General features: G+C 39.9%; 2 protein-coding genes across 2 annotated transcripts; both read left to right on the top strand.

Annotated features, from left to right (window-relative positions):
• Positions 1-3,981: 3,981 nt before the first annotated feature.
• LOC141595441 (uncharacterized) lies at positions 3,982-4,956 on the top strand. The gene has a single exon (XM_074415409.1). The coding sequence runs from the start codon at positions 3,982-3,984 to the stop codon at positions 4,954-4,956; it is 975 nt and encodes a 324-aa protein (XP_074271510.1).
• A 2,032-nt stretch (positions 4,957-6,988) lies between these two features.
• Positions 6,989-7,705, top strand: LOC141595440 (uncharacterized). The gene has a single exon (XM_074415408.1). It carries the CDS (start codon positions 6,989-6,991, stop codon positions 7,703-7,705), a length of 717 nt encoding a protein of 238 aa, XP_074271509.1.
• The last annotated feature ends 8,950 nt before the right edge of the window (positions 7,706-16,655 follow it).

Here is a 16,655-nt window from a genome sequence, read left to right as displayed (position 1 = left end):
ATATGCTTCAAAATCTAAATTTTTTTTGAAGGGAAAGATCGATTCATTAAACAAAAGCCATACGGCATCTACAACAGACGTTAGAAAAGACGAAATACAATATCGTTAAAATCAAAGAAAAACCATCTTTTACGAAACAAAGATCTCTAATTTTAATGCAAGAGGCTTCTGCACACCCTCGAAAACACCATTGTTTCTTCACACAGCCCAACGGGAGGGGATCTTCGGATCTAAAAGAGTTTTGTAAAAGACGAGTTTTTTCTGTTCTAACCTCTTGTATCCGACGCACCGAAATCAGCTGCACCACCATAGGAGATACCAAGAAAGTGTCGATCTTCCGCTTAGGTCCACGCCTCTCATAAAGGGAGAAAAAGCCCACAGAAAGTGAGAGCAAACCCACCATAAGTGGGGACCAACTCTCCAACAGGGAGAGAACAAAAAAGCAAACAGAAAAAAACTAAACCAAAAAGGAAATACAAGAAAGAAAAAAGACGGAAATGGGAACAAACAAACAGAAACCGAAAAAGAAGAAACCCCACCGCCGATCCAACCGTCACCACCACCAAAACCAACGACTAGCCCTCTCCTTCAACTCTCAACCACCAATAAAGAACCAAATCAAGAAAAGCCCACAACAGATCGAAAGAAGAAGAAGCAAGTGGGCTAAAATTGATTTAACACGAACACTATTGATGGTTTTTAGATGAAGCGCCGGAGATCGGCCTCGGGGAGGCCCAATCACCGGCGAAAGAAAGGGCTAGCATGGGGTGGTAGAAGGAAGGGGGCGGCGGCAGAGCAGAGGAGATTAGGGTTTGGGGGTTTTTTTTGGAGATTTATTTGGGGATTTTAGAGAGAGGAAATTTTAGAGAGATGGGTTGTCTGTTAGATTCTAGTCGGGTTCAAAATTTAGATTTATTATTAAGTTTGTTTTTCAATTAATTCTATAATAATAGGATTAGTGGTTTAGAGTATTGCATCACCAAGCACATCTTATCTTGATAAATACAAGATCATTTAGAGAATTTTGTGCGTTCACGTCATCTCACACAGTTTTTCATTTTTATTTTTTTTCATAAAATTGTGAAATGCGGGACCCACATAAAAGTAAAGGAATTAATTTTTTTTTTTTAAAAAAATTGTCGCATGTTTTGTACGTAACTTTTTGTACGTAAATGATTACGTTTATGATTTTTTCGGAAATTTTTCCGAAAATATTTATTTATATTACATTTATGATTTTAACGGATAATTTAATCATAATTTAACGACTTAAAATATTTATTAACAAATAAACTTAAACTATTTATGAATAATGAATAGTTTATTATGAAATTATGAATATTTGATATTATTATATTATCTTTATCTTTATAAATATAGAAACATTATGTTTTGTACGTAAATGTTTTTGTTTATGTTTTGTACTTAAATTTTATTAAATAATTGTAAATTACAAAAAAAAATGAACAAATACGAAAAAAATAATACAAAGAAATTTTCTTGAAACAAATTACGGATGACATAAATAAGTAAGAATAAAGATAAATTAAATTTGTTAAAATTATATAAAATGAGAAAAAAATCAGAAAGTTTTGTGAAAATTGAAAAAAAAAATATGGAAAATATGCTTATACAATAATACTATCAAATTTATTTGATTATCGTTTGTAGAAGACAGAAATCTCAGCAAAAGGGATCAATACATACTGATTTGTGTAGTCTTAAAGACGATCAAAATAATTGAATTGTTTGTCGTTGGATTCAAAAGAACAAGCTGAAAATATTAGTTGAGCTAGGGGTTGTGAGATAGAATGAATTTATATGAGTGTCACATTGGATTTTGTTCAGGCTGTGATTCATGGGCCCCTAATTGTAATTGTTATGGACTCTTTAAACAATTTGCTCAAAATAATTTCGTCCCATTCACAAATAATCAGTAATTGGATATGAGGTTATTTTTAAGGGTTACTCATTAGTTACTTACTGCATAACGGAGTACTTTATACTCCCTCCGACTAATCCTCTCAGTTTCATTCGTTTATTTATTTATATTAAAATATGGTTAACAAATAAATAAAGTAAACAAAACACAGTGCTCCTAGGGTTTTTTCTAGGGTTTCCTTAGAACGCTCTGTGGAGATTCCGTCTTTGCTCGTCTCTGTTCCTTCCTTCTCGCTCAAGGCTCTTCTCTTCCGTCCTGACGGAGGGGTGTGCTCTCTTTTCGTACGTTTTTTTCTGGCTGATAGAGGTCTGGCTCAGTATTATGGAGGAAGGTCGATCCCGCGACAAACAACTTGGGAAACGTATTGCTAGTATCGACCAGGAGGATGAAGAGGATAATTATATATGGGATATGGGGGACGATAACACGGAGAAGAAGAGGAACGATCTATTACTTGTGGGAAGGTTATGGGCGTCGAAGTCGATTAATGTGAAGGCCGCAATTGATAAAATGACGAAGCTATGGAATTCGAAGGAGGCAGTTATAGGTAATGTTCTCGATGCTAAACAAAAAATTTTTGCATTCCGCTTTGCCTCTGAGAAAGACAAAATTAGGGTGTTAGATAGACAACCTTGGCACTTTGATAAATACATTTGGTGTTTTAATGATCCCTGCGAAGATGGTAAACTGACGGACACACCACTTTTTCTCATCTCAATTTGGGTACGAATCTACGATTTACCAATTAGAGGGAGAACGAACGAGGCAAATGTTAGGAGATTGGCTGCACAATTAGGGTCGTTTGTGACGATGGATACATCCCAATATCCTGAGTTGAAGAGGGCTATTAGAATCAGAATTCTACACGATGTTCGAACCCCTTTTAAGAGCAGTGTACAAATCAAATTGCCGAATGGGCTTTTAACGAAATTCGATGTGAAGTATGAGCGTATCCCGACATTTCTGTTATGGTTGTGGCATCTTGGGGCATGGGGAGAAGGAGTGTGACGAAGGGCCGTATGAGGAGGGGGAGTTGCAGTTTGGAGAGTGGTTGCGTGCATCTCCGTGGAAGGTGGTGAAAATGAGTGTGGAAGGGAGGTCGAAGGTGGCCAAATCGATGCTGAAAAGAGACGGATCTACAGTCCATTTCCCTGGCTGCTACGAGAAAGAAGGAGCAAGGCAGGGACAAGGTAACTAGTAGTTCAGGCGAAGCTGTTTTCAGGGCAATTTCTAAGGAGAAACAGACGGGTACGGAGGTAGAGGTGGGTGGTACTGGTGGGATTATTGTGAGGGAGGAAGAACTTGATCAGATGGGAGGGGAAGTTGAGATGGCAGTGGGTACGACGACTGGTGGGGAAGGGGAGGAGAGGCTGGGAATGTCAGAGGGGGTCACGCACGCGGGTTATATTGCACGGACATGGAGGCGGTTTGAGAGAGAGCAGGGGAGGTCTGATGGTACGGGTAGTTCACTGATAGTTGCTACTAAAAGAGGACGAGAGGTAGAGGATGTTGAGACAGGTAGAGAAGCAACGAAAATGTTCCTAAACATGGATGTGTGTTCATCTGAGGCGGAGGTTGAGGGGACTCAACCCCGCCGGGCCTCATGAATCTTTTAAGCCTTAACTGCAGGGGTTTGGGCAACCCGGCTGCGGTAGGCGGACTATGTAACCTTATCCGAAAGGAAGCCCCTAGTTTCGTTTTTTTGTGCGAAACAAAACTCAGTACTGTAGAGATGCGCAAAGTTCGAAGTAGATTAGATGGTTATGAAGGGTATGAGGTGGATAGTATGGGTCGATGAGGGGGACTTGCGGTGATGTGGAGGAAGGGCTTGCGGTGTGTAGTGGTCTCTGCGACAGTCCACTATATCGATTTGGAGATGGGTGAGGACGATGAGAAATGGAGAATTACGGGTTTTTATGGATGGCCAGCTGTGCAAGACCGTCACTTGTCTTGGCAACAACTTCGCATTCTGGCTACTGCCTCTCATTTGCCATGGATTTGCTTGGGGGACTTTAATGAAATTCTTTTTTTCTACGGAGATGAAAGGTGGTTCGCGGCCTCAGACACAAATGAATAGTTTTCGGGATGTTGTTGATGAATGTGGGTTGCGTGATCTTCCTTATGAAGGGCACGAGTTTGCCTTTGATAATGGGCAAGCAGTTGAAGATAATCGACAATGTAGATTGGATAGGGCTATGGTTTCTAGGACATGGACGGACCGTTTTCCTTACGCTAAACTAATACATCTAGATAGGGAATGGTCTGACCATGCCCCTATTAAGGTGATTCTTCATAGACGGAGTAGCAGCGGGAGTGATGCTCCAAAACGGTTCAGGTTTGAGCAAATTTGGGTGGGCCAGGATGGGTGTGAGGATGCGGTTATACGGGGATGGGGGCAGCAGGACTCAGATTTGCTTGAGTGTATCAATCAATGTGCAAGGGAGCTCCAAAAATGGAAGGGGGTGAATATTGGCAAAATTCTAAGGGACCTACGCAAGAAGAGGGAGAGGCTTAGGCGCCTGAACGAAGGGGGTAGGTCGAGTAGGGAGGTCCAGGAAAGACGTAAAGTGGTCAAGGAGATTGCGGAGTTGATGAAGCAGGAAGAAACGTTTTGGAGACAGCGGTCGCGAGCCATGTGGTTGAAGGATGGCGATAAAAACACATCCTTCTTTCATAGAAGAGCGACCCAGCGCAAAGAAAAGAACCATATTGCTAAGATTGTGACGGATGATGGGCAAATTAAGACGACAAATACCGAGATAGCTGCATGTGTCGTGGACTACTTCAAGGGGTTATTTAAATCGTCACGGCCAGTGGGTTACAGTCAGCTTCTTGTTGGAATTGAGGGGAGGGTAACAGAGGAAATGAATGCGGGTTTACGGGAGCATTATCGTGTGGAGGAAATTCTTGAGGCTTTAAACCAGATGCATCCTTTGAAAGCTCCGGGAATTGATGGGATGAATGGACTTTTTTACCAGACCTATTGGCATATCATTGGTCCTGCGGTGGTTTGATGCGTGCTTAATGTTCTAAACGGGGCTCACTTTCCGGATGGTATGAATGTCACTAATATTATGTTAATCCCAAAAAAGAAAGCCCTAGATAAGATGCAAGACTTCCGTCCGATTAGCTTGTGCAACGTAGTATATAAACTCGTTTCCAAAGTATTGGCTAATAGATTGAAGATATTTTTGGGGGATATTGTATCGGAGAATCAGAGTGCCTTCACACCGGGCCGATTAATAACTGATAATATATTAGTTGCATTCGAGCTGTTTCATCATATGAAGAATACACGAAGTAGAGGTGGTCATATGGCTCTTAAATTGGACATGTCAAAAGCTTACGATAGGGTCGAGTGGGGATTCCTTGAGGCGGTTTTGCAGCATATGGGGTTCGAACCTCGATGGATTGATAGGGTGATGGCATGTGTGTCGACGGTGTCTTATCAGGTGACGGTAAATGGCGAGCTCTCTGAACTACTTGTGCCGGAAAGGGGACTTCGTCAAGGTGACCCTTTATCCCCTTACCTCTTTATTTTATGTGCGGAAGTCCTGTCAAGTATGCTACAGAGAAGCGTTGAGAATGGGGCACTTCACGGAATTAAAGTGGCGCAACATGCTCCTGTTATCTCCCACTTGTTCTTTGCCGATGATAGCATAATTTTCACTAAAGCAAAGGAGAGGGAGGCTATCATTATCCGTGATATCCTTAGAGACTATGAGAAGGCATCGGGACAACAGGTTAGTTTCGAGAAAACCACGATTTCTTTTAGCCATGGTACTTCTTTGGAGCGCAGACAAAAGGTGGTAGCGGTACTTAATGTCCGTGAGGTGGCTGAGCAGGAACGTTACTTGGGTTTGCCTACAGTGGTGGGCCGATCAAAGGGAGTCATTGCTAAGATTATACGGGATAAGATGAGTAAGCGATTGCAAGGATGGAGGGGTAAACTACTCAGAAAAGCGGGTAAAGAGATACTGATAAAGGCTATAGGCCAAGCAGTTCCCACTTATGCGATGAGTGTTTTCCGACTGCCTATAAATTTTTGCAACGAACTCCGCTCTATCGTTTCTCGTTTTTGGCGGGGCTCGGACAATGGGAAAAGGAAAATTCCGTGGATTGCTTGGAACAAGATGTGTCGTCACAAAAGTCGAGGGGGCATGGGGTTTCGCGATTTTGAGAAATTTAATCTTGCGTTGCTCGGTAAACAAGCTTGGCGCCTGATGACGCAAACTGATTGCTTGATGGCTAGGGTGTTGAAGGGGACATACTTCCATGATAAATCTTTTATGGATGCGGAAATGGGGTCTAACCCGAGCTTCACTTGGCGCGGAATTTTGGAGGCTAGGCAAGTGGTCAAATTAGGGGCTCGAATCAGAATAGGGAATGGGGTTGATACGAAGGTTTGGACGGATCCTTAGATACCGGGTACGAGGTCCATGAAGGTTATCTCTCCTCGGGGTATGGCGAATGCGGATATGCGCGTTTCAGACATTATTGATGCTGTTAGCTGTACATGGGACACGACCAAGGTAAATTCCTTTTTTCTCCCTTTCGAATGTGATCGTATTATTCGGATTCGATTAAGTGAGTCAGGGCCAGCTGACACATGGTGTTGGGAGGCGGAGAAATATGGGAATTATACCGTTAAATCTGCGTATCGCTTACTAATGGAGGAAGCCGAAGTGGACAATGCGGGGAGGTCGAATTATGGAGATGAGAAATGGCTCTGGAGTAAAATTTGGCGTACGCCGGTTTTACCCCGAGTCAAAGTGTTCTTTTGGCAGCTTTGTAATGATGTGATAGCTACCAAAAAGAATATTGCAGCCCGTATGGATTTGACGGATGATATTTGTCCTCGATGCCTAAACAATGTGGAGACTTGTCTTCATGTTGTAAGGGATTGTGGGTGGGTGGAAGGGATATGGGAAGGGTTGGGGGTCGACTTTCTACCTGAGGCAGGGATTGTGAGGGTGAGGGTTTAGGGTAAGGGAGTGGGCTGAAGAAGTTATGAGGGGTTTGTGCGAGCGAGAGTGTGTGATTTTCATGACCGGGTGTTGGGCTATCTGGGAAAAGAGGAACAAGGTGTTGTTCGACCAGGGAGAATGGAGAGCGGAAGATGTCATTCGACGCACGAAGGAATTGATATGGGAGATGGAGGGGGTGTTAAGGGGGGAGGATGAAGTAAGGCGGATGGCTGGTAATGGCGCCATGAGTGCAGGGGATGGAAGACAGCATAGTGAGAGCGTTGGAGGAGTTATTGACGTGAGGGGCTGGGCACGACCGAGAGAGGGTGTTGTTAAGATTAACTTGGATGCGGGTGTGATGGAGGGGGTAGGAACGGGTTTGGGTCTTATTTGTCGTAATGCCTCGGGTAGTATTGAATGGTGCGTCACGATCCAGAAGGAGGTTGAGATGGTTCCGGAGCTAGCTGAAGCATGGGCTGTCTTGGAAGGGCTCAAGGAAGCGAGGAGATCGGGATATACGAAAGTAGAGGTTGAAAGCGATTGTCGAGGTGTGGTTGCGGACTTGAAGGCTAGGAGAAGTGGAAGAAGCGAGCTTGCTCTCATTTATGCTGACATATTTTCTTTATGTAATTTGTTTGATGTTTTTTCTTTTTCGTTTGTTAGTCGAAACTATAATACGGTTGCACAAGGGTTGGCTCATGCTGTGCCGTGGACTGTAGGTAGACGTAGTTGGGTTTCTGATTTTCCGAACTGGATTTTGTGTAAGGTGAATGGGGATCTTATTAATATGAATTAACCCCAATGGGTTTTCAAAAAAAAAAAAAAAAAATAAAGTAAACAATAAAAGTATGATTGAGACCAAGAAAATATAAATTTGGGTTGGATTGATATTAGACTGTTTTAGTTAATTCTATATTTATGTTTCTTGAATTGTACTATAAACCCTTTTAAATTTTGACAATTGTTTCGATTTTATTGCGATATTTACATTGTTAGCTATTTATTATTTTTTCATACATTGCATTTAATATACTATATATCATGTTTTAACACCGAATTCGTGTATTTTTTTTTCACGGATTTAAAACACGTGTACATTTCAAACCCTTGCAATTTTAGCACGTGTTTTAACCTATTATCATCATAAAAGAAATAGAGTATAAAATATTCATGTATTTTGGTTAACATTTTTTAAATGTTAATCATTATATCGATGTTATTAAAAACATACCCGTGCAATTCTACACGGGTTGAAAACTAGTAAAACATTATTATAAGTTGTGATTTAGTGGGGTTGTTATTATGTTAGTGGTTACTATAATGGCATAGATTTAGGGGTTTGTTAAATATGTTTGTCTATATATTAGCCTCTAGTTTTACGCTTCTTTAAAATAGTAGCTTTATCTATGTAAGACCATCATCATTTGCTTATATTTTCTAGAGTAAATTATCAATAACTCCCTTGTAAAATACACTTTTTAAAATTTACTCCCTTTTAAAAAAAAGTTTAAAAATTAAACCCATAATATTGCAAAAATTTAGAAATTGCTCCCAAACCCCTACTTTTATATTTTTATGACAAAAATGCCCCTTATTTCATTTCTTATATGACGAGTACGGTGGTGAAGTTTGGCGGAGGATTGTGGTGGTTAGCCGTGGAGTCCTTGGGTGGTTGAAGGGTGGGCATAGTTGTAATGGAGTTGGGTAGTAGTATGAATTTTTTTTTTTAAAATAAGGGGTATTTTTGTCATAAAATTGCAAATATAGAGGTTTGGTAGCAATTTTTAAATTTTTGCAATATTTTGGGTGTAATTTTTAAACTTTTTTTTAAAAGAGAGTAAGTTTTAAAAAGTGTATTTTAAAAGGGAGTTATTAATAATTTACTCTATTTTCTAATATATAAGTATCCTCCAATTTTACGTTTTTCTATATTGTACTCTTACCTATTAAACATATTGCATGGTTCCTTAAATTTTGTTACTTAATCGAACTTTAATCTAATTCTTAAAACCATTAGATGTTGATGATTATTGACATGGATATATAAATCTCATATAATGAACCTATGAAATTAATAATATGGAATTTTGGCCGTGAACGAAATAAAGTAACTAAAAACTGAAAGAAAATAATACTTGGGATGGATAATTAAAATTTTATCCAAGTTGGATGATTGAATTGATAGTAATTACGTGTCAAAATCGAGTTTAAATATAAATAGAAAAAAAATATGTACATCCACCTTAGGAACTAAGGAGAAACTAATAATTATTAATTTTTGGGCACGATTTGAAATAAGTTAAAACATTCAAATTCGATAACTAAATTCTGAAGTTTACCCAAAATTAATTTGTACTATATATTTACTATTCCAACATATTTTTATGTCATTTATTATCATTTTACATATATATAGATTCATAAAAAAGATATGTTAAAGTTCTTCGAGTAGTGTATTAGAGTATATTGTAGTAACTTTATGCCTATAATTTTACAAAAATTGATTCTTTGAGAGTCGATATTAATATATGAGAATAATTTATTTTGGTCTACCTTTTTTGTGTATTTAATATTATCATTTTACATTTTGAATTATTTATCAGGTTTTATTATAAAAGTTAATTTTGTTTGAAATTTTATTAATATAATATGGACATGTTATAATAATGCAATCGAATACCATCTTTATGTTTTGGTCATTCTAAAAGTGAAAACGTTTGAAATAATAGTTAAATAGTGACAATTTTAGAATAAGATGGTTTTGGAGTAGCATCCAGTGATTTTCTCTCTACAAACATTGATCTTGAGGAGCCTAAGAGATTTTTTTTTTGTTTTTTTTTTTTTTTTTTTTTTTTTAACAGCTGTAAAGAAAGTGTTTCACATAGAGCACCTAGAACTCGATAGGTCCGGTGCCAATCCTACATTATTGATACAAGAACTTAAACTTAAACTAGGGGTGGGGGAACATAAAACACGAGGTTTATTCAAAGAGTTGTTGGAGTAACACATTAAGGATGTCGTTTCTTTCCTTTTCTTCGGCAATTGAGCTTTAGGAAAGTACCTGCAACAAGACACACTCACGTCACGTGAACGTGGAAATTTACTTGGGTAGATATAAACATTGCGTCTTGGAGATTCTTTTATTCGACTTTGAATTCTTGTTAATTATCTTCTAGCATGAAACACTTTAGCAACCTTCGACTTCGATGATGTGAAGATGAAACATGGAGGTTGATTTGAATTAGAACTACAAGGACCGCATAAAGCCTCATTATTGACGATCTCCCAAGATAAACTTGAAGTAGCTTCCGCAACAGGCAGATCACGATCAATAGGCTTGTTAAAGGCCACAGCCCGCAAACTTTTTTTTTTCCTTTTTTGTCTTTTCCTATTCTTCTTATGAGGAGTGACTGAACCTCTATCAAGTCCTTGATGCACGGTTTAAGAACTCGAATTTTCAAAGTTGATAAGTGTGATTTCTGGAAGAAGCTGACCTCCTTACCATCAAGGAGTTTTTTAGAAGTACTCGCATCAATTTTTAGCACGGAATGTCCTCTGCCCCTTTTAGTAAACTGAAACATTTTCTTTTCCGCACCATGGGAATCCCCGTTCAAATATTTGTTAGGGCCATTCTCATCCAGAGAATTAACTATAGAGCAGCTATCAAATTTACAAGAGGCCTCACTTGTAGAGGGCGACACAACAGTAATACAAGACTGTTGATCCGAAACAAGCATCTCGGAATCAAGCTCCATACCACACCTCTCAGTCACAGATGATTGGGAAAGACTTCCTCCATATAGGCTGGTTTTAATATCCTGATAACTAGTAAGTCCAACTCTATGATCACTATCAGAACCACTACTGGAGTCTCTTGGAGTTTTCAAAGGGGGCTCATCATCATGAACCTTAACTTCATCATTTTCAGTTGGATCTTGCAAAGGATGTTCATCAATACTCCTCTTGCCATTCAAATTAATAGCAAGGCAATTCTTGACTACACACAACTCCCTAAGAATGTCCTTATTCCTAGGTTCAACCAATAAAGCCGCTTCCAAATTTGATTTAGCTTCTAAGAATTTATTCAACTTCATAAAAGCCAATCCTCTTCGGAAGAGAGCCTTTACATTTTTGGGGAAAAAAGACAAGACTATAGAATAATGGTCCTTTGATGCATCATGTTCAAATAACCTTAAAGCACAAGCAGCCAAATTTAAGTTTAATGAGACCGCAAGGTCAGACAAAGAGTTAGTGTCATAGCTACCCTCCATTCCAACAACAAGACTTAGGAGCTTACAAGCTTCATCATAACAAGACGCAGCAGCTCCGAAACAATTTTGTTTGTAAAGATTATTACGCTTATCCTTCAAATCCTTAATTTTAGGAATAGGAGATCCCTTTGTTTGCATAATACAGTTCATCATATCCCATCCCTCATCCTCAAAAAAGTCATTGTCTAAATGGGAACAAGCAAACGATTCGAGAAACTTTACACATACCCGATTGAAAGCCATAAAAAACCAACAGACTTTACCAACAACTAACAGATATCAACAACTAACGGCAGGATGTAAGCATTGAAGTAAGACCAGACAAAAAAACCCCAACCAGAACAAGAACCACGATAAACAAAAACCACCCCAGCTAAGAAAATTAAAATAACGCACCAGTTTAAAATTATTGAACTAGACAAAAACTATTAATAACTAAAAACCACAAGGGAGGATAAAATCACCGGCAGAGCTGCACAAAGCGCTGATCACTGGAGAACAGACGCCCAAGGAAATCGCACCCGAAAAGGGACCATGCGACACTCGATTGAGAACCAAGCAACCTTGACGAAGCAAACAAAACTGACCAGATGACCAGAAATCCCTTCTTATTGAAAAAACAGGAAACCCCTGCAAACGAAAAAAGTAAAGTTCGGCTCGCCCGCGACGGATTGGGTGAGAGAGTGAGGGAAGCGGCCAGCGAGGCGAGGTGTCCCACGATAAGGTTAGGTTTTAAAATGGGCGATTTTAATTTGGGGATTTTTTCGGGAGAGGAGAGAGAATGATCCATGACAACTTGTGTATGATTTTTGTCGCTTCAGATCAACGAATGCTTACTTCCTAGTATTCTTTGAAATTACTACTCCATAAATTTTCAAAGTGCTTTTCAAATATTGTAAAGTGTAGCACTTCGAATAGCCTAAGAGAAATGTGATTGTGCTAGACTGGCATTTGCTCGAGTACATAGAAATTTTACTGAAACAGTAAAAATGCTAACAAATTATTATGCAATAACAACAACAACAACAACAACAACAACAACAACAACAACAGAGCCTTAATCCAAAATGATGTGGGGTCCACTAACATGAATCATCTTTTAGAACCGTCTATGGGCACACCTGAAAATGGGAAAAGATAGAAAAATAAAACTGAAAAGCAAATGGGAAGTAAAACACAATACAAAAGTTAAGTTAAACTTATAGGTTTGAAATCAAAACTTGGTTATCTTTTAAAAAAAAATATAGAATTTAGATCTAAAGCACAACTTAATAACAATATTTTTGAAAATAAACGTAAAAGTTATATAAGAAATTTTCAGGTAATACGTTTGATAAACCTTAAAATAACAAATAACTAAAAAAAAAAAAGATAAACAGTTCAAATACGAATGGATACTAAAAATACACATGTATCATTTCCTTGTATTGTGCTCTCTTTATCATCATACACTCTTCAATCCCGAGAACTCTCATATCATGCTCAATCACTTTCAACTGTGTTTTTTTAGGCCTTCCTCCACCTTGTCAACCTTTTCCGTTCCTCAAGCTTCGAGCCTCCTAACTGCTACATCCATAGGTCTCATTCTCAGATAGCTAAACCATCTTAGTCGATTCTCCATCATCTTGTTTTGTATTGGCGCCACTTTCACCATTTCCCTAATCATCTCGTTTCTTAGTCGATGTTCCTTTGTATGTCTGCATATCCACCTCAACATACGCATCACCTCCACATTTATCTCTTGAACGTGAAAATTTTTCGCGACCCACTACTCCGACTCGTATAATAGTGCAGCTCTAATTATTGTTCGATAGAATTTACCTTTTAGTTTATGAGACATATCGTTACCATATAAAAACGTTGTGATACTTTTCCATTTCAACCACGCCGATTTAGTTTTGTGAGCAAAATCTCCATCTAATTCACCGTTTTTCCGAATAATAAATCCTAAATATCTAAAAAAATCTGATTCATGAACAGCCTATTCATCAATTAATACTCTCTATGTGACATCCCCACATACCAAGGTGCCTTACTAGGACCACCCTAGCATGAGACCCCGTCACCATCTCGGTTGCCCGAGGTTGGTATATCAAAGTTACCAATCCAAAAACCAAACTGAAAACTAAAAACTCTTGACAGCGGCAGCTAGACTCGAGTGATGACTCCCCAAGATGACCCCATAGGTAAAGCAGATCATCACCTGTCACAATCTGCTCACCATCCCCTAATGGATCACCACAAATTTCATAAAACAACAACGGGGTTAGTTACTGTATAACCAAAATAAGACAAGTACGGAAAAGCAAAATGCTGATCATCACACCTCCAACTCCCAATCTCACATAGTAACTGACTACACACTAAAGTGTGTAGCCCTGCTAGATTACCCATCGCAACAGGTAATCCACACCGCCAGTGGGAGACCGCAGCTAATCCCCACTAAATCCCTGCTCATCAACAAGCAATAACCTTGTTCATTAATGTGCACATCCCCTCCGTGGCGGGTTCCACAGAGGGCGAAATTAGGGCGTGAAGCCAACCTGCAAGTGACTCCACTCAGCCGAGGACGCGCCTCGCGAACATCATCAACAACCATCACATCACCGACATCAACTCCAACACACCAACACAATCAGCAGATAAACAATCGTACAACAATTCAACATATACTTATAATGATTAAACAGTAAACCGATTAGGGAAACCTTGCCTTCGCACAACTGCAATGAAACACAAGGAAGGCAATCTAGAACGGCTCCTCTACGAAGTCCTCATCTAACAACAATCACATAACTCCAATTACCATATGCAAAACCCCCTTTTTCCCCCAATTCATAAATTAAGACAAACCCTAAAAGATTAATCAATGAAACTAATGAAATCAAGGACTTACCGACACCAATGATATAAAGAATGATGAAGAAGACTTGCTAACAACCCACACACTTGAGAGAGATTTGGAGAGGATTAGAGTTACGTTGAAGTGTTTAGGTTTTGTGAAAATAATTAAAAACTTTTAATCCACGGTTATATAATTCTAATCCTTTCTAAATCAAACCGCGGAAATAACACCCGTCAGACCGGATACTCGGTCGAGTATAGAGTATACTCGGCCGAGTATCCTATACTCGGTCGACTATTCCCATACTCGGCCGAGTATTCTTGGGCAGTAAACTTTCCAGAAACACACGACATACCTACTCGGCCGAGTAAGCCATATTCGGCCGAGTAAGCCATATTCGGCCGAGTACAGACTTAGGAAAAACCGTAGTATTACAGTCTTCCCTCCTTAAAAAGAACTTCGTCTCCGAAGTTCACACTATACCCACAAAACAAGACCAACTAAAGTTAAACAACTCCCACTACATACCACAAACACTCAACACAACCGATCAGATGACCAAACACAGCTAAACAAACACAAAACATAGCTAAACCAACTTAAACTAACTAAAAAACAAACATGCGACCATCTCCTACCCCCCTAAAAAGACAATGGTTACGTCCCCGTAACCAAACATACATGATCAAAAAGGGTGGGAAAACACTCTCTCATAGCCACCTCGGGTTCCCATTTGGCCTCTTCCACATTATGATTAGACCAAAGCACCTTAAGTAAGACAGTTTCACCGTTCCTTGTCTTGCTTACTTTGCGGTCTAAGATCTCCTTAGGAACCTCGGCATAAGACAAAGACTCATCAAGCTCTATGTTCTCAACCTCAAGCACGTGTGACGGATCACTCACATAATTCCGGAGCTGTGAAACATGAAACATGTTGTGGACTCGATCCAAAGCTGGTGGTACAGCTAATCTGTAAGCCACCTTACCTACACGATCCAAAATCTCATACGGACCGATAAACTTCTGGCTTAGCTTACCTTTCTTTCCAAACCTCATCACCCCCGCGTTGGTGAAACTTTCAAAAGGACTTTGTCACCCACTGCGAACTCGATGTCCCTGCGGTGTAAATCTGCATAACTCTTTTGGCGATCCTGAGCTGCTTTCATCTTTTGACGAATCATACAAACTTGCTCCACCATATCCTGCCCCATCTTTGGCCCTAAAACCACTGCCTCTGCGCTGTCATCACAACAAACTGGACTTCGGCACTTCCTGCCATATAAAGCCTCAAACGGTGCCATTCCTATACTGGTGTGATAGCTGTTGTTGTAAGAGAACTCGATCAGATCCAGCCTGTCCTCCCAACTCCCATCGAACTCCATGGTACAAGCCCTCAAAATGTCATCCAAAGCCTTGATCGTCCTCTCAGTCTAACCATCTGTGGCGGGGTGAAAAGTTGTACTCATCTTTAAGGTTGTACCCATCAAATCCTGCAGCTCCTGCCAAGACCGTGCTATAAACCTCGCATCTCGATCCGACACTATATCCTTAGGTACCCCATGTAGCCGAACCATATGCTTTCTGTAAGCCAAGGCTAACTATATCTTGGTCCAAGTATCTTTCATTGGAATGAAGTGAGCTGACTTTGTTAACCGATCGACGATTACTCAAATCATATTGTTACCTTGCTGTGTCCTAGGTAATCCCACGATAAAATCCATAGAGATCGACTCCTACTTCCACTCGGGTACCTCAAGTGACTGAATCTTACCTTGTGGTCTTCGTTGTTCACCCTTTACCCTTTGGCATGTCAGACACCTAGCCACGAACTCGACCACATCCCTCTTCATGTTAGGCCACCAAAAAGTTTTCTTGAGGTCCTTATAAAGCTTGTCACCTCCGGGGTGAACTGAATAAGGAGTGCAATGAGCCTCAATCATGATTACTCTCCTCAAATATGCATCATCAGGAACACACCATCTCCCATCAAAGCGTACACTCCCATATGTGTGGATAGAAAACCTGGAAACTGTGCCACTCTCCATTCTTGACTTCCACTCTTGGATCTTAAGATCAAGCTCTTGTTTTCTTTTGATATCCTCATACAAATCTGGCTCGATCGTCAAATCCCTGATGGTATCCCCTTTCCGAATCATATGGATCCCCATCTTGGACATCTCATCCCTCAGCTTCAGCAAAGACATAGCTGTACACAGCGAATGAACACTCTTCCTACTCAAAGCATCTGCAACAACGTTAGCCTTACCCTCGTGATAGATGATCTCCATGTCATAGTCCCCGATCTGCTCCATCCATCATCTATGTCGCATGTTAAGCTCTCTCTGAGTGTAGATATATTTCAGACTCTTATGATCTGAAAATACCTTAAAGGTTGCCCCGTAGAGATAGTGCCTCCAAATCTTAAGAGCGAAAACAACTGCACCCAGTTCCAAATCGTGAGTAGGATAGTTATACTCATACGACTTCAGCTGCTGCGACGCATAAGCTATAACCTTCCCACTCTGCATCAAAACACATCCCAAACCATTCTTTGGAGCATCAGTATATACTTCAAAGTTCTCACAACCCTCAGGTAAAACTAGGATATGAGCTATGGTCAAACGCTCCTT

This window comes from Silene latifolia, chromosome 8, assembly GCF_048544455.1.
Source record: "Silene latifolia isolate original U9 population chromosome 8, ASM4854445v1, whole genome shotgun sequence".
Taxonomy (NCBI): Eukaryota; Viridiplantae; Streptophyta; class Magnoliopsida; order Caryophyllales; family Caryophyllaceae; genus Silene; species Silene latifolia.
The sequence above is the reverse complement of the archived record's forward strand: the minus strand, read 5'-3'. Positions and strand labels throughout refer to the sequence as shown.

What these genes read in the sequence shown, in the direction of transcription:
- LOC141595441 (XM_074415409.1), top strand. Translation starts at nt 3,982, where the DNA reads ATGAAAGGTGGTTCGCGGCCTCAGACACAAATGAATAGTTTTCGGGAT.
- LOC141595440 (XM_074415408.1), top strand. Translation starts at nt 6,989, where the DNA reads ATGACCGGGTGTTGGGCTATCTGGGAAAAGAGGAACAAGGTGTTGTTC.